Here is a 16,477-nt window from a genome sequence, read left to right as displayed (position 1 = left end):
TGTAGTGTACAATTTAAAACATATGTTTAGGTAGGTTTTTTTTTTTTTAAAGATTTTATTTATTCATTTGACAGAGAGATCACAAGTAGGCAGAGAGGCAGGCAGAGAGAGGCGGAAGCAGGCTCCCCGCTGAGCTGAGAGCCCGATGCGGGGCTTGATCTCAGGACCCTGAGATCATGACCAGAGCTGAAGGCAGTGGCCTTAACCCACTGAGCCACCCAGGCAGGTTTAATGAATGGACGTGCATAGTAACCCTGCCAGTGTGGGAGGCACTTATTGTGTAGCCCAGGGGTGCAATTCTAACTCCACGCAAATGTTCATGGTTTGTGGTGTCTATTCATACAGGAATTGGTCAAGTATAGTCTATTTGTAAGATGGGAATCGAAAAAGAAAAGAATCAAACTAAATCTACTTAGGGCTACAATATGAATAGATCTTAAAAACATACTGTTTTTAAAATAAATGAGAGCAAAACTAGCATACTATTTATGGTTAAGAATATATGTTAAAATAATATATCTTCTATAGGTATAAGTAAAAATGAAAAAATATTTTTAAAGATTTATTTATTTGAGAGAGAGGGAGTGGGGGATCGGGAGGGGCAGAAGGAGAGGGAGAAGCAGACTCCCTGCTGAGCACGGAGCTCAACGCAGGGCTCTATCCCATGACCCTGGGATCATGACCTGAGCCAAAATCAAGAGTCAGATGCTTAACTGACTGAGCCACCCAGGCACCCCCCCCACCAAAAATATTTTTTTAATGGTCTGAAGGATACTCACCAAACTTACCTAGTAATTACCTCTGGGATGGAGGCAGAGGGCCAAGATTAGAGATCACGGAGAAAGGAAATTATAACTCCCTTTTTGATATTCCAGTCTTTTAAAGAACAGTGACTCTAATTTTAATATTAAGATTAATTTCTTCATTAAGTCAAAGGCCACTGAAAGTGTGCTTAAAGAGTCTGGCTTATTAGGTTCTCAATTTTCACATCCTAATTTTCAGACTTAAACCGAATATTATGTTTGTGCATTCCTTCCTGCAGAGGCAACAGGAAACCCCAGACTTGAACCTCAGTGTGCGGAAAGAAGGGAGAGGCCGACAGCAGCGTCCCTGACTTCCCAGCAGTACTTGGAATGCATTTGTTATGCAAGTACAACCTTTTGACTACATTTGGGACAGGAAGTTCATCACAAAAATAAGTGGAATATAAATAATATTATAGCCGGAATAGTAAGTGTCTTCAAGGATTAACATGAGAATTCAGTGATTTCTGATGTTTTCATTAACTGTAAAAAATATCTCCAACCAACAAAGGACAAGCGGGAGGGAGAAAGTGACCTACATAGCTCGTGTGTTGCGCTAGAGCCCTGCTTTCTCTTCCAGGGTGGCTGGCCCTTAGCTCAGCCCAAAGAAAACTCAATAAAAACGCCACGGCAAGAAGGAAGCCCTGACGTCCAGCTTACACACTCCTGAGAGCAACAAAGCCTCAAGAGAGGCCTGCTTTGTTAAAAAAAAAAAAAAAAAAAAGATAGCAGGGAAATGTTAGCAATGTATAATCCCTCCAATGTATAATCCCTTCTTTCACTTTAGAAAGAAATCAAATCACGTGTCATCTTCCTGCAAGAATCCTTGCAAAGAGACAAACCAAGCCACAATCAAAATCAAGAATTTGTTAGAATTAATGTTTCTCTCTTTTGTGTCCAGGATAGATTGGATTAACGGCAGATTTCCAACCTTAAACCTCAGTGCCTAGCAACTCTCGTGGCTTATCAAGAAGAGCATAAGGATGTCCGCGGCACGCTCTGTAGGACAGATGAAAGTGAGTAGACTCCCATTTCGGAAGCCCTTCCTTCTGAAACATAGAGTCCCTAATCTCCTTTATGACGGGAGCTAGTCCTGCATCCTCACCAGCACCTGCGGCATGTCCTTGGGGCAGGCGGGACAAGAGCACAGCAGGAGGCAGCTGGGCAAGGTGAAAGGAGGCACCAGAGCCAAGGAAGAAAATCACCAGGTGGACAGTGTTTGCGCCTTCCTAGCAGTCCTGTCCCTCTTCTCATATTTGCGATTTCAAAGTCTTCCTAACTCATTTTCCTCTAATTTTCTGCAGAACCTGACCAATCAAAACCCCATTGACCGCAGTGCTGTCTTTGAGCCATTCTCCATAGCAACTGAGGCTTCTCCCTCACAGCACTTAACACAATAACAAGTAATAAATTACATGCATAATTAAGTATTTAATGTCTCCTTCCCGCAGAAGACTGTGATGTCCGCTAAGTCATCCCTAGCACTACTCAGGACCTTACTGAAAATGCTCAGTGATTATTTGTAGAGTAAATGAATGAATGGAAGGATGGATGACCGTTCTTCTTACCAATACTCCAGTCCTCCCATCTGATTCACCCTACAATCTCATCCCGTTCTCATCTGCCAAATTCTGTACCAAATTCCATCAACCCCTGCAGGCTTGTTGGCGTCTGCTGAGCCCCCTGCCCCAGCAGTGGGCTGAGTTAGGAAGCCCATAGGCCTGTTCCTCTCCAGTAGCATTCACAAACCAAAGTTGCCTTCCTTTCGACTCTACGGGTGTTCTGAAACATACTCCCCAGTAACCGAAGAGCTTCTACACTATGGCAAGATTTTAAACCAAAAGCAAGTCACTACCTTGCTAGCGTTTCCCATAATCTTTGCAGGTTACCAGGGGTCCAGATCTCAAAAAATAATTTCTAACCTTCCTCCCAAGTTTCAGATTTATTTCTCATCCAATGTCAAAAAGAGAAAAGGAAGTAAATGGCCAATAAAGAAATATTAAAAGAGGGAGAGCTTGGGAGGATGGGAAAGGGAATCACGCATGTGCTCTTGGGGCTGTGTGCTGGTGCGAGGTAGCATTTTCCTTGGACTTGGCCCTTCCAAGCAGACCCTCCAGGGTCACACAATCCACTAGGGCCATAAGGTAACGCAAACAAGTTGCTCGGTAACACACCTATTCACTACAGGAAACCATGACAAATTTCAAGACCCACGAAACAATGCAATGGCAAGTCCTTGTTCAGTAAAAGCACTTTTATAGCAGGATCAAAGTAAATGGGGTCCGAGAAGACCTCTCTCTGAATTTCTGGCTTTTTTTTTTTTTTAAAGATTTTTATTTATTTTACAGAGATCACAAGTAGGCAGAGAGGCAGGCAGAGAGAGGGGGAAGCAGGCTCCCCGCCAAGCAGAGAGCCCGATGCGGGGCTTGATCCCAGCACCCTGAGATCATGACCTGAGCCGAAGGCAGAGGCTTAACCACTGAGCCACCCAGGTGCCCCTGCATTTCTGGCTTTTTAAGGATCATTTTGAAGTGGAGCGTAGAATGCGTGAATGCACACTCTTCAGCCAGTCCTCTGAATGCCATCTGACACCATTAACTTGGTTAATATCAGAAACATATTTCTGAACCTCTTGTCTGGGTACGAAGATTGCGTTCCTCATCAGCTGGATCCAGCTTCCCGCGGAGACCAGTGAAGTATGTCCCGTCACGTGAGGGTAGAGGGATATCATCTGTCTAACTGCAACTTCCCAAGCCTCCAACTGTCATATATTCTAAACCATGTCATAATCATAAGGCGTCTCAACATGAGGCTTGAAAATGGACTTGCCAAAGCTTCATCCAAAAATCAGTGTAGGCTGATGCAGTCGCCTCCTGGCTGGTCTCCCTTCCTCCCATCTCCTTTGTACTGATCTAACCTTTTCAGCTCCACAGAGTAGACGTGATGACATGCAGACCCGACCAGGTTCCTCCCCTAGCCGACAAACACTGTCTTCCGTAGACAGGGTGGGTAATAGACAGACTCCTTAAGTCAGCCGAATCACATTACCCCTGTCTAATATCTAGCCAAACCTTCAGTCACATGGAAAGTGAGTTTGTTTAAGCTTGCCATGTATCTTGAATGGTTTCTTGCCTATGGTGCCTGCTTCCCTCCTTCCCGGCCCCTCCTCTAGCTGACCAGTGCTGGAATTCGCTTTTCTGCCAAGCTTTTATGGGACATCCAGGCAGAAATTTTTTTTTTTTTTTAAAGATTTTATTTATTTATTTGACAGAGAGAGATCACAAGTAGGCAGAGAGGCAGGCAGAGAGAGAGAGAGGGAAGCAGGCTCCCTGCTGAGCAGACAACCCGATGCGGGGCTCGATCCCAGGATCCTGGATCATGACCTGAGCTGAAGGCAGAGGCTTTAACCCACTGAGCCACTCAGGCGCCCCAGGCAGAAATTTTTATTTCTATTACCATTCCCGTCTTCATCCATCTTGTTGTATCTATTCTGGTTAATAATTATCTGTGCAATCAATTAAAAAAAAGTCACCCACATTATTACCAATCAGAAAGGTTACTGATACAGTTTTGTACATTTCTTTATAGTACTGTTCCTATAGTACTCTTGTGTGCTTTTAAAAAAACTTATTATTGGAAGTGTAGTTGACATACAGTGTTAGAATAATGTCAGGAGCACTACACAGTTATTAGACAATTCTGTATGTTACTCATTGCTCACCACAGTAAATATAGTCACCATCCTATCACATGCGAGTTATTACAATATTATAGACTATATTTCCAATGCTGTACTTTTCATATCCATGACTTATTTATTTTATAACTGGAAATTTGTACTTCTTAATCCCTTTTACCTATATCATCCATCCCTCCACCCACCTCCCTTCTGGCAACCATCAGTTTGTTCTCTGTATTTAAGAGATGTTCTGTTTTTGGTTGTTTTCTTACTGGTTTTGTTGTTTGGATTCCACATGTAAGTGAAATCATATGGGTTCTATCTCTGTCTGACTTATTTCACTGAGCATTATGTTGTCACAAATGACAAAAATCTCATTGTTTTTTATGGCTGAGTAATATTGCTTTACACACATGCACACACACACACACACACACACACCCAATGTCGTCTTTATCCATTCATCTGTTGATGGAAATTTGGGTTGCTTCCATATCTTAGCTACTGTAAATAATGCTAGTATAAACATAGGGGTGTGTATATCTTCTCAAATTAGTGTTTTCATTTTCTTTGTAAATATTGAACCATCCTTGCATCCAAGGAATAAATCCCTACTTGATTGTAGTGAATGATTTTTTTAAATGTATTGTTGGATTTGGTTTGCTAATATTTTGGTGAGGATTTTTGCATTTTTGGTGATCAGAGATGTTGGCCTGTATTTCATGTTCTCTCTCAATCTCTTTTTGGTATTTTTATCTAGTTTTGGTATTAGGGTAATGCTGGCCTCAGAAAATGAATATGGAAGTTTTCCTTCCTCTTCTATTTTTTGGAATAGTTTGAGAAGAACAGGTATTAGTTCTTCTTTTAATGTTTTGTAGAATTCATCTGTGAAGCCGTCTAATTCTGGACTTTTGTTTGTTGGGAGTTTTTAAATTATTGATGCAATTTCATTGCTGGTTAATTGGTTTCTTCAAATTTCTTATTTGTTTCTGATTCAGTTTGGGAGATTATATTTTTTTAAGAATTTATCCACTATAGAAGATGTGGTACACACACACACACACGCACACACACACACACACACACACACACACACACACACACACACACTGGAATATTATGCAACCATCAAAAATGAAATTTTAACATTTGCAATGATGTGGATGATCTAGAGGGTATTATGCTAGGTGATATAAATCAATCAGAGAAAGACAGTTATCATATGATCTCACTGATACGTGGAATTTGAGAAACAAGACAGAGCTTCAAAGGGGAAGAGAGGAAAGAATGAAACAAGATGAAACTAGAGAGGGAGACACACCCTAAGAGACTTTTAATCTCAGGAAACAAACAGAGAGCTGTTGGAGTGGAGGGTTTGGGGGGATGGGGTGGCAGGGTAATGGACATTGGGGGGTTATGTGTTGTGGTAAGCACTGTGTATTGTGTAAGACTGATGAATCACAGACCTGTACCCCTGAAACAAATATATTATATGTTAATAGTGAAAAAAGTCTGTGCTTAAAAAAATAAATTTATCCATTTCCTCTAGGTCATCCAATTTATTGGCACATCGTTTTTCATAATATTCTCCTATAATCCTTTGTATTTCTGTGGTGTTAGTTGTTATTTCTTTTCTTTCATTTCTGATTTTGTTTATTTGAGTCCTCTTTTCTTTTTTTAATGAGTCTGGCTAAAGTTTTATCAATTTTGTTAGTCTTTTCAAAGAACTAGCTCCCAGTTTCATTGATCTGTTTTGTTTTATTTTTTTTAAGTTTCTATTTCATTTATTTCTGCTCTAATCTTACTATTTCCTTCCTTCTACTGGTTTTGTTTGTTCTTTTTCTAGCTCCGTTAGGTGTAAGGTTAGATTGTTCATTTGAGATTTTTTTCTTGTTTGCTTCTTAAGGTAGGCCTGTATTGCTATAAAATACCTTCTTAGAACAAATTTTACTGCATTCCAAAGGTTTTGGGCTGTTGTGTTTTCATTTTCATTTGTCTTGATGTATTCTTGTATTTCCTCTCTGATTTCTTGGTTGGCCCATTCACTGTTTGGTAGCATGTTACTTAACATCCACATATTTGTGTTCTTTCCAGGTTTTTTCTTGTGATTGATTTCTAGTTTCATAGCATTGTGACCAGAAAAGATGCATGGCATGACTTCAGTCTTTTTGAATTTGTTGAGACTTGTTTTGTGGTCTAATGTATGATCATATGGAGAATGTTCCATGTGTACTTGAAAAGAATATGTATTCTGCTGTTTTAGGATGGAATGTTCTGAATGTATCTGCTAGATCCATCTGGTCCAATGGGTCATTCAAAACCTCTGTTTCTTTGTTGATTTTCTGTTGGAATGATCTATCCATTGATGGAAGGGGGTTGTTAAATTCCCCTACTATTATTACATTACTATAGATTACTTCTGTTATATTTGCTGTTAGTTATTTTATGTATTTGGGAGCTCCAATGTTGGATGCATAAATATTTACAATTGATACATCTTTCTATTGGATTGTTCTCCTTATGATTATATAGTCTCTTTCCTTGTCTCTTGTTACAGTCTTTGTTTTAAAGTCTATTTTGTCCAGTGTAATTCCTGCAACCCTGGCTTTCTCTTTGCTTCCATTTGCATGATAAACACTTTTCCATCCCTTCACTTTCAATCTACATGTGTCTTTAGGTCCTAAATGGGTCCCTTGTAGGCAGCATATAGATGGGTCTCCTTTTTTAAATCAATTTCATCACCTTGTTTCTTTTAATTGGGGTGTTCAGCCCATTTACTTTCATTTGTAATTATTTGGTAAATATGTACTTTTTGCCATTTTGTTATTTGTTTTATTGTTTTGTAGTTCTTTGTTCCTTTCTTCTCTTGCTCTCCTCTCCCAACGTTTGCTGGCTTTCTTTAGTGATGTCGTTGGATTCCTATCTCTTTATTTTTTGCATATCTATTACTGGTCTTTGATATATGGCTGCCATTAGGTTTATATATGATATGCATATAGCAGTTAAGTTGATGATCGCTTAAGTCTGAATCCATTCTTCACTCGTATCCCCCCACATTTTAGTACTGGATGTCATACATTTTTAATTTTGTGAATGCCTTGACTGATTTTTATAGATACACTTATTTTTTTAAAGATTTTATTTATTTATTTGACAGAGACCACAAGTAGGCAGAGAGGCAGGCAGAGAGAGGAAGGGGAGCAGGCTCCCCGCCGAGCAGAGAGCCAGATGCGGGGCTCGATCCCAGAACCCTGGGATCATGACCTGAGCTGAAGGCAGAGGCTTTAACCCACTGAGCCACCCAGGTGCCCTTAGATATGCTTATTTTTACTGCATTTGTATTTTCTACTTTTCTTACTCCTACTTATGATCTTTTCTTCCCACTCAAGAGTCCCCTTTAACATTTCTAGATCACAAACTCCTTTAACTTTTGTTTGTCTGGGAAGCTCTATCTCTCCTTCTATTCTGAATGATAGCCTTTGCTGGATGGAGTATTCTTGGCTGCAGGTTTTTGTCTTTCAGAACTTTGAATATATCATGTCCCTTCCTTGAGGCATGCAAAGTTTCTGCTGAAAAATCAGCTAATAGCTTTATGGGGTTTCCCTTATATGTAACTGTTTTCTTTTCTCTTGCTGCTTTTAAAATTCTCTCTTATCACTACACTTTGCCATTTTAATTATTATGTGTCTTGGTGTGGCCCTCTTTTAGTTAATTTTGTTGGGGGTTCTCCGTGCCTCCTAGATCTGGATTTCTGATTCTTTCCCTAGATTTTGGAAGTTTTCAGCTATTATTTCTCAAATAAATTTTTTGCCCCCTTTTCTCTCTCTTCTCCTTGTTAAATCCCTATAATGTGAATGTTATTACACTTGATGACATCACTGATTTCTGTTTCCATTTATTATTAAATGAAAACTAAGTCTGTTTTCATTTATTATTATTATTTTGTCTCTCTCCTGTTCAGCTTGATTGCTTTTCATTACTCTGTCCTCTGGGTCACTGATTCATTCTTCTACTTCCTCTAGTCTACTGTTTATTCCATCTATTTATTTTTAAATTTAGATATTGAGTTCTTCATCTCTGATTTGTTCTTTTTTAATGTTTTTTTTTTATCTCTTTGTTAAGAGTCTCTCTGAGGTCCTCCACTTTTTCCTCAAGTCCAGTGATCATCTTTATGACCATTACTTTAAATTCTCTATCAGGCATATCACTTACCTCTGCTTCGTTTAGGTCTCTTGCTGTGATTTTTGTCCTGTTCTTTCATTTGGAACGTATCCTTTTGTCTCCTCATTTGTCTAACTCTTTGTGTCTGTTTCGCTGTGTTAGAAAAGTCAGCTATGCCTTCTGCTAGTGAAAATAGCCGCCTTATAAAAAAGATGTCCTGTGATGCCCTGTGCTTCAGTGTTCCCTGTTCACCAGAACCTGGCACTTCAGGGGTGTCTCCTGTGTGTGTCTGTGCACGCTGATGTTGTGGCTGAACCCCATTTGCCATTAGGCAGGTCATCTTCAATGGCACCCTTTGCCTGTTACGGACAGTGTTTTGTTCCTGTGGTGTTAGTGGGACAGTCTAAGGCCACCTTGGGCTTAAGTTGAGTCAGACCAGGTGTTTAGCAGAGATAGAGTAGCACCAAACCTCAGGAGAGTGTGGGGGGTGGGGTGTGCAGTGCCAGCAAGGTCTGCATCATTGGGAGGTGACCTGCAGCGGGATTGGATCTGCAAAAGAGTGCGGTGGCTGGATGTGTGGTGTTAGCAAGGCATACACTGGCCTGGCTCCACAGGAAAAAGTGTGGGCAGGGAACACTGTTAGCAGGTTATGTAGTGAATGTTGGCTCACGGTTGATTCCCACAGGTGTTCATGTGTTTATGGTGAGGAGGAGTGGAGGGAAATGAAGCTGCCAGCTCTTGTGTTCCTGGAGAAATCTCCTAATGATCCCTGCCCCACTAACCCATGCTCTGAGATTAGTAAACAGATCTTTGTTCCATATACCCCAGGTGTTTTTCAAAATCTGCTTCCATGCTATGTCTCCATGGAGTTATTTGTTGCACTGTCTCTTTAAGTGCAGGGACTCAGTTTCCTCTTGTGTTCCTGGCTCTCCTGCAAGCCTGCTATTTTTAAAGTTCCAAGTTTTAAGCCCCACTGATGGCAAGAAATCATAGAATTTGGTCCCTCTAATTTTCAAAGCCAAATGTTAGGAGGATTCATCGTCTTTGTGCAGGCTCCCTCTTGTGAGAGTCTGTTTCTCTCCCCTCTCTATATCTGTGGTGTTCCCCCTGCCTTCTGGGGACAGTTCTGCAGGTCTATTAACTCCTGACTTTGTCTCTGCCCTTTCTACCTTCTTCTTTGAGGCCTCTTCTCTACATTTAACTGTGGAGAATCTGTTTGGCTAGTCCCTGTGTCATTTTCTGGGTTATTTACACTGATACGGCTGTTACCTAGTTGTATCTAAGGGACAAGGTGAGCTTAGGATCCTCCTACTCTTTCATCCTCCTTAGAAGGGTTTTTAAATGAATAAGAGTGACATCTAAGAGCCAAGAAATTGGAAAATAATATGAAAATAATAGATCAGCTTTTGCACAAAACTTGTATAGCAATGTCTCTTCTAAAACTTTTCCCACAACTGCAAGGATTTATTTCCTGGGTTCCACACACATCACACTATGCCCCACAGGCACTAGTGATCCCCAGAAACCAAATCCATGTATACAAAGAAACGAAAGCAGGAGGACCAGGAAAGTCCCTCAAATTAGGGATAAGAATAGATGAGTGGTCAAAAATTGACTAGAGCACTGATTATGTTGCAGTAATACAATTTGCAAGACTTAATTTATGCTGTAAACTAGTGAAGAAGCTGTATTTGGTGGGAAGAAGTTGGAGAGTAGGGGAGGAGAAGGTCTGAGAAGGGATTGCTGACTGGGACAGCCCTGGAAGCTTGAAGAAGAGGGGGAGGGAGGAGAGAGAGAGAGAGAGAGAGAGACAGACACTGAGACTACAGGAAACACTCCATACTGAGACACCCTTGGTCACACACTTGTGCACTGCGGTGTGGAATAATGCTGGAACAAAGAGAAGATTGGTTATAGCATAGGGAGATAGGAATGGATTAGGAGATTTTGTGTGTCACAGGCAGACAGTGATTTTTCTTCTCATTTTTTTGTCTATGGGGGTAATAAGACAACTAAATATCATAGTAGCAAGACTGGCCCAAGACATTGTCCCCAGGTCAGACAATTGGGCACATTGTGTACTAAATTATGAATAAATTTATGTCTCCTCGATGCCATTGAGCTTTGAAACCATTCTCTATTCTGAGCAGACTATGAGCCACCCTGTGAGTCAATTTCTGTCATTATCATAATAATATCAGTAGCAGAATCAAATAATATGTAGTTGGCTTTCTAAAATTAATATAAAATTGCTTCATAGCCTAGCTGAGAGATACCTAATAACTTAGATTATCCTCAGATGAGGACAAATGGATAAATTTTTAATCTTGCCAATTTTGAATAGGGTAAAATTAGTTTTTTTGAGAAGTAAAGATTATTTAATACTTGTAGAAAAAGTTGAGGAATTTTCAAAAAAGTTTGCTAACTACACAAAGGCTTCCCTAAGAGAAAAACTCCCCTGAAATGTCTGCTGTCACATGTGTTGAGTTTTCTTTGCTGTCTGGGGTTGCTTCTTTGTGCTCATGTTCCTCATAAAGACAGTTCATTGTGGGTTTGTGATTTTTGTCTACCCTTGCCCTTGTTCTTTTTTTTTTGTGAATTAAAGGGGAGACATTTATTCTGATTAAGAAAGTAATACATGGTCATTGTAAAGGATTTGGAAAATATAGAAATATAGAAGAAAGAGGAAAATAAAATCTAGTTCTATAACTAAAAGATAACTACAGTTAACATTTTCTTTCCAATATTTTCCTTTTCTTTAAATTATATTTAATTATACAAATAATGCATAGATACATCCTTCTTGAAAAAATGGAACCATTGCCTTCTCCCTACACCCAGCTCCAATTCTAGTGTCACCCCCAGAGGTAAGTACTGTTATTGAGGTGATGTGTATGCTCTCAGACCTTTTTCTTTTTTTTTCTCTCTACATATGTTTATGGAAAATAAATAGTACATTAACCCCTTTTTATGTTTTATGACAAGGAATGTCAAACCATGGGTCTACACTTTATTTTTGTTCAGTGATGTATCGTGGAGATATTATTATGTTCAAACATAGGATCTAGCTCACCCTGTGTGTTGCACAGTATTCCATAGTATGCAAATGCCTTGTTTTAGTAATTGCCCTGTCAGTGGAAATTTGTACAGTTTTAGCCCTCCTCCCTTCCCTCTTTTGTTATTACAAACCATAGTATAATGAAAATCCGTAACATATTTTTATGCACATGTGTGAGTGTTTTTCATGGGGAGATAATTGGAGAGTAGAGCTGCTCAGTTGGATAATGTTTACATTTAATACATAAAATACATAGATTTTATTTTTTTAACTCCTGTTTATTTATTTATTTGAGAGAGCATGCATGTGTGTGCGTGAGGGGTGGGAAGGGCCAAGGGAGAGGGCGAGAGAGAATCTCAAGCAGGCTCCCCTCTCAGTGTGGAGCCCAACACAGGGCTTGATCCCATGACCCTGAGATCACCACCTAAACTGAAATCAGGAGTCGGACACTGAACCGACTGAGCCACCCAGATGCCTCAATACATTGATTTTAATACAGTGAAACCGGTAGAGCATCCAAAGGGTTTAACTATTTCATATTCCTGGCAGCTACATATGAAGGTAACCCTTTCTTTATATTTTGCTAACACTTGTTATTATCAAATCTATTTTTTTCAAATTGATGTACCAAAAATGGTGTGTCTTTGTTTTAATTCTTATTCACCTGATTATTAAGGAGGTTGGAGGATCTTTTTATGTATCTTTTTATGTATTTCTCTTAATGAGAATTCTCTATTTATATGTATCCTCATTTTATTGATTTTCTTATTAATTCGTAAGTGTTCAAAATATTCTAGGTTTTAACTCTGTGATCATTGGGGATCTGCCCCCCCAATGATAAATAAATCTTTAAAATCTTTAAAAAAATCTTTAAAATCTTAAAAAAAAAATTCTATGGGGCACCTGGCTGGCTCAGTGGGTTAAAGCCTCTGCCTTCGGCTTGGGTCATGATCCCAGGGTCCTGGGATGGAGCCCCGCATCGGGCTCTCTGCTCAGTGGGGAGCCTGCTTCCTCCTCTCTCTCTGCCTGCCTCTCTGCCTGCTTGTGATCTCTGTCTGTCAAATAAATAAATAAAATCTTAAAAAAAAGTTCCTTAAAAATATTAAAAAATAAAAAAATATTCTATGTTTTAATCCTTTGATACATATAAAATAATTTCTTTCTGTCTGTTATTTAGGGATCTATATCTATAAATTTTTGTATTTGACTGGGATGAAACTGCATGTGTAGTTTTATATTTTGTCTCTTTTCACTACAATTATATTACATTTTCCCCTGTCATTAAAGAGTCTCCAACAACATGATTTTTAATGACTGAGTGTAATTTTATTGTGTGACTGTAACATTTTCTTTTTCTTTTTTCTTCAAGTTAACATGCTTCTGTTCTTGAGCTCTAATTCAATTTTGCTGTTGAAAATTTTTGGAAAATTTTGTGAATGGTTGCCTTTCTGAATATCTTTGTCTTTAATCTTTTGGTGTATTTCCCTTTCTTCAGATAAGATTATGAGAAGGAAACTCATTCGGGCAAAGAGTATTAACTTAAATTTCATTGATATATATTATGCAATCTTTTTCTGGAAATTTTATACCAGCTTATCTTTCTATGAGTAGTGTGTCAGCACGTGTTTCTCACAGAACTGTCTCTCTCTCTCTCTCTCTGTCTGTCTTATTTTTTAGAACTATCTTTTAGTACACTTGATTATTAAGTGTATTTCAAATTTCAATTTTAAATCTTAAATAAAATCTTAAAAAAATGCCAATTTTAAAGACCAGAAATAATATCTCACTGGTAGTATAATTTGTATTTAATTGATGACCACTGAAGAAGGATACTTCTCTTTTTTTTTAAAAGATTTAATTTATTTATTTGACAGAGAGAAAGAGATCACAAGTAGGCAGAGAGGCAGGCAGAGAGAGGGGGGAAGCAGGCTCCCCCCTGAGAGCAGAGAGCCCAATGTGGGGCTCGATCCCAGGACCCTGAGATCATGACCTGAGCTGAAGGCAGAGGCTTAACCCCACTGAGCCACCCAGGTGCCCTGAATACTTTTCCTTTTTTAGGCATTTATAGTTCTTCTGATAATTGTTAGTTCTTTTATGTAATTTTTCTCTGCAGTATTTGTTTTCTTATTAGTTTGAGGGGGTTCTTTGCATATTATGGTTTTGACTCTTTGTATTACTTTTGTGGATATTTTTCCAGTTTGCTCTTCACTTTAAATTCTGTTTACATATTTTTAATGTATAGAAGTTTCAAAATTTTTTGTCATATGTGAGCTTTTTCTTGATGTTCTTTCACTGCTTATGCTTAGAAAACCCTTTTCAAGGTAAGATACATATAAATAGTACTTTTATTATTGTATTTTTAATATTCAGTGCTTCAAGTCTAAAATTTATTTTGGCTTATAATGTGTAGTACAACTCTAAAATTTCTTTTGTTCTTTAATAATTAGCTTCATTATTTATTGACCAATATTTTTTCTCCACTTTTTCCATACACTAGATTTTTCTGAGCACTAGAGACTAAAGACTGTTCTTGGGGTTTCTGTTGGTCTTTCTGTTGATTTCCTATTGAGTATCACATTGTTATAACTAGATTTTTTTTTCAAAATGAAAATGTTTGAAAGGACATTTTTTTCTAATGCCTGTAAGTGACTGAAGGGCCATTTAGTTAAAAAAATCTATCTATGTAGGTACTTCTAGTTTAAAAGTGGTGACATACAGATAACATTTCTCCCTTCTATTCCTGGAAATTAGTCACAAGCAACAAAGACCTTGAGAAACAATGCCACTGTTGGCCCATCCAGGAGGTGGCCTAAATCTTGCAAGACAAAGTAGGTGGCAAGCCTTTCCCAAGCAGCAAAGGCCAAGGGAGGTGTGTGGGGGAGGGTGGGAAGGGCTGGGAAAGCTTCTTTTGCAAAGATGAGGAGGCAAACTCAGAGGAGTAGAGCCAGCATCTCTCATTTGCAAGAAGGCTGGAGATGTGTGGCCTGGGAAGGGGAGCTTCTCTGCACCTCCCTGGCTTCCAAAAAGTAGACAAGGGAGAGCCAAGTAGAAATCACGCTAGGAGCCAGATTTTTAGGATGCTGTGGAGCAGGGGGCTCGTGGAAAGTCTGCATTGTGATAAGCCCTCCATGGGCTGGAACGAAAAAGAGGTCAAAGGAAGTTGTACACAAATCCTGTGTCTTCGCTGAAACGTGAATGACTTTACCATCCCGTCCCTTTGTGCGCACTAACCTCTTCCACAGTGGGCCCAGCAAGCACTCGCCTTCTAATGAGCAGTCCAAAAGGAAACAGCACGGGAAAGCTTGTGACCAAGCATTCATCGTGAATAAAACAATTGAGTAAAGCCAACATGCGCCCAAAGCGCATTCAGAAAGCAGTGATACAGGACTCCAAGGAAGATACAGCAAGGTGAGGAGAGGAGATGAAATGTGACCTGGGCGGGGCTCGGGAAAGAGAAGACAAAAAAAAAAAAAGTGAAGCTATTGCAGAAATCATACTAAGACAAAGAGGGACACAGGCAGGAAGGTGAGCACAGAGAAGAAATTGGGAGAATAAGAGAGATGGAATGGAAATAAAGAATTAAAAAGTAACGGAAAAGAAATGAATGAAATGGAATACATAGAGAAGAGATTAAGCAGGTGCATTATTAGAATCCCCTGAAAAGAAGACAAGCCAGAGGAAGAGAGGAAGAAAGGGGAGAGGTAGCATAAGCATTTCGGTTTCTTCCATCTAACAGTTTTGTTGGTACACTGCAAGTATTTGGAATGAGAATAGAAAGATCAAAAACTAGAAGTTGGAGGGGATGAGAGGAGCAAGGAAGGGAATTTAGGCTATTGTAGTGAATCAGCAGATGTTGTCTAAATGGTATTACTTACAGTTTTAAACGAGTAACTAGAACAAAAATACAAACCTTCTTCATCATCCGACCAAACAAAGCAAAGCAAACAGATGTGTGGTGAAAGATTTTGGAAAAGCGATTAAAACAAGAAGCATAACATAAAATAATGCAGCAGACCTAAGACCAAATATATCTGTCCCACGAACAGGTGGAAACGTCACGGAGACATCCAGGATGGGAAGAAGAATTTTAGGACCAATTGCAAGTTCAAACCCAGCTATATTGGGGGACATGAAAAACCAAGTGATCCAGGGAGGTAGAAGATCAAAATATGGAACAGAGGTTTACGTCGTCAGATCCAAACAAAAAGAAATCAGGGATCGCGGTCTCAGTATGAGCAAAGACTGGATTCAGAGCAGAAAGGAAGACGTGAGCGTGTTACGATGCTCCTCAGTACAGCTCACCACGAAGATAAGTTCTGAATCTTTGCACCAAGTCAGACAGCACCAGCACTCCTAAAGCAAGGAAACCAGCGATACCAGGTGGCAGAGATTTTCAGTAGTGACAGGAGGTTAAACTCACCCCTCAGCTCATGACACAGTAAAGGACAGAAATGAGACTGGGCTAGAAGGGCCCAGTTCAAGTAACGAGCAAGGTAGGACTGACTGCTAGATGTTGGGCTCCAAGCCCCAAAGGCAGAGAAAACACCTTTTCAAGTGCCCATAAAACGGAGTGTTTACGAAAACCTCAATAAATTTCCTGAAGTACAAATAACATAGACAAGGAGGATGGGGGAAAATAGGTGATGGCTGGTAGAGCAAAGGGACCGCCCAGTCTGAAGAGATCCAATTCTGAGAGGACGCCGGCCCACCACCGTGGAGTCGGCCCATGAGCGTCAGCCCGGACTGCACACAGGGCTCTGAGCCTGGTGTCCTGGA

At 39.6% G+C, this 16,477-nt stretch overlaps 1 protein-coding gene across 1 annotated transcript in view; it reads left to right on the top strand.

Moving 5' to 3' along the window:
• The first annotated feature begins 1,799 nt into the window (after positions 1 to 1,799).
• The window catches only part of LOC111158751 (coiled-coil domain containing 170), a 73,935-nt gene continuing 59,257 nt past the window's right edge, over positions 1,800 to 16,477 (top strand). Inside the window, exons 1-2 of the mRNA XM_022521003.1 lie at positions 1,800 to 1,819; positions 3,323 to 3,519. Coding sequence (XP_022376711.1) covers positions 3,502 to 3,519 — 18 coding nt within the window. The 5' untranslated portion in view covers positions 1,800 to 1,819; positions 3,323 to 3,501. The remainder of the gene's footprint in view (positions 1,820 to 3,322; positions 3,520 to 16,477) is intronic.

The sequence above is a fragment of the Enhydra lutris genome, unplaced genomic scaffold, assembly GCF_002288905.1.
Source record: "Enhydra lutris kenyoni isolate GAN:26980312 unplaced genomic scaffold, ASM228890v2 scaffoldscaffold62, whole genome shotgun sequence".
Lineage (NCBI taxonomy): Eukaryota > Metazoa > Chordata > Mammalia > Carnivora > Mustelidae > Enhydra > Enhydra lutris.
The sequence above is the reverse complement of the archived record's forward strand: the minus strand, read 5'-3'. Positions and strand labels throughout refer to the sequence as shown.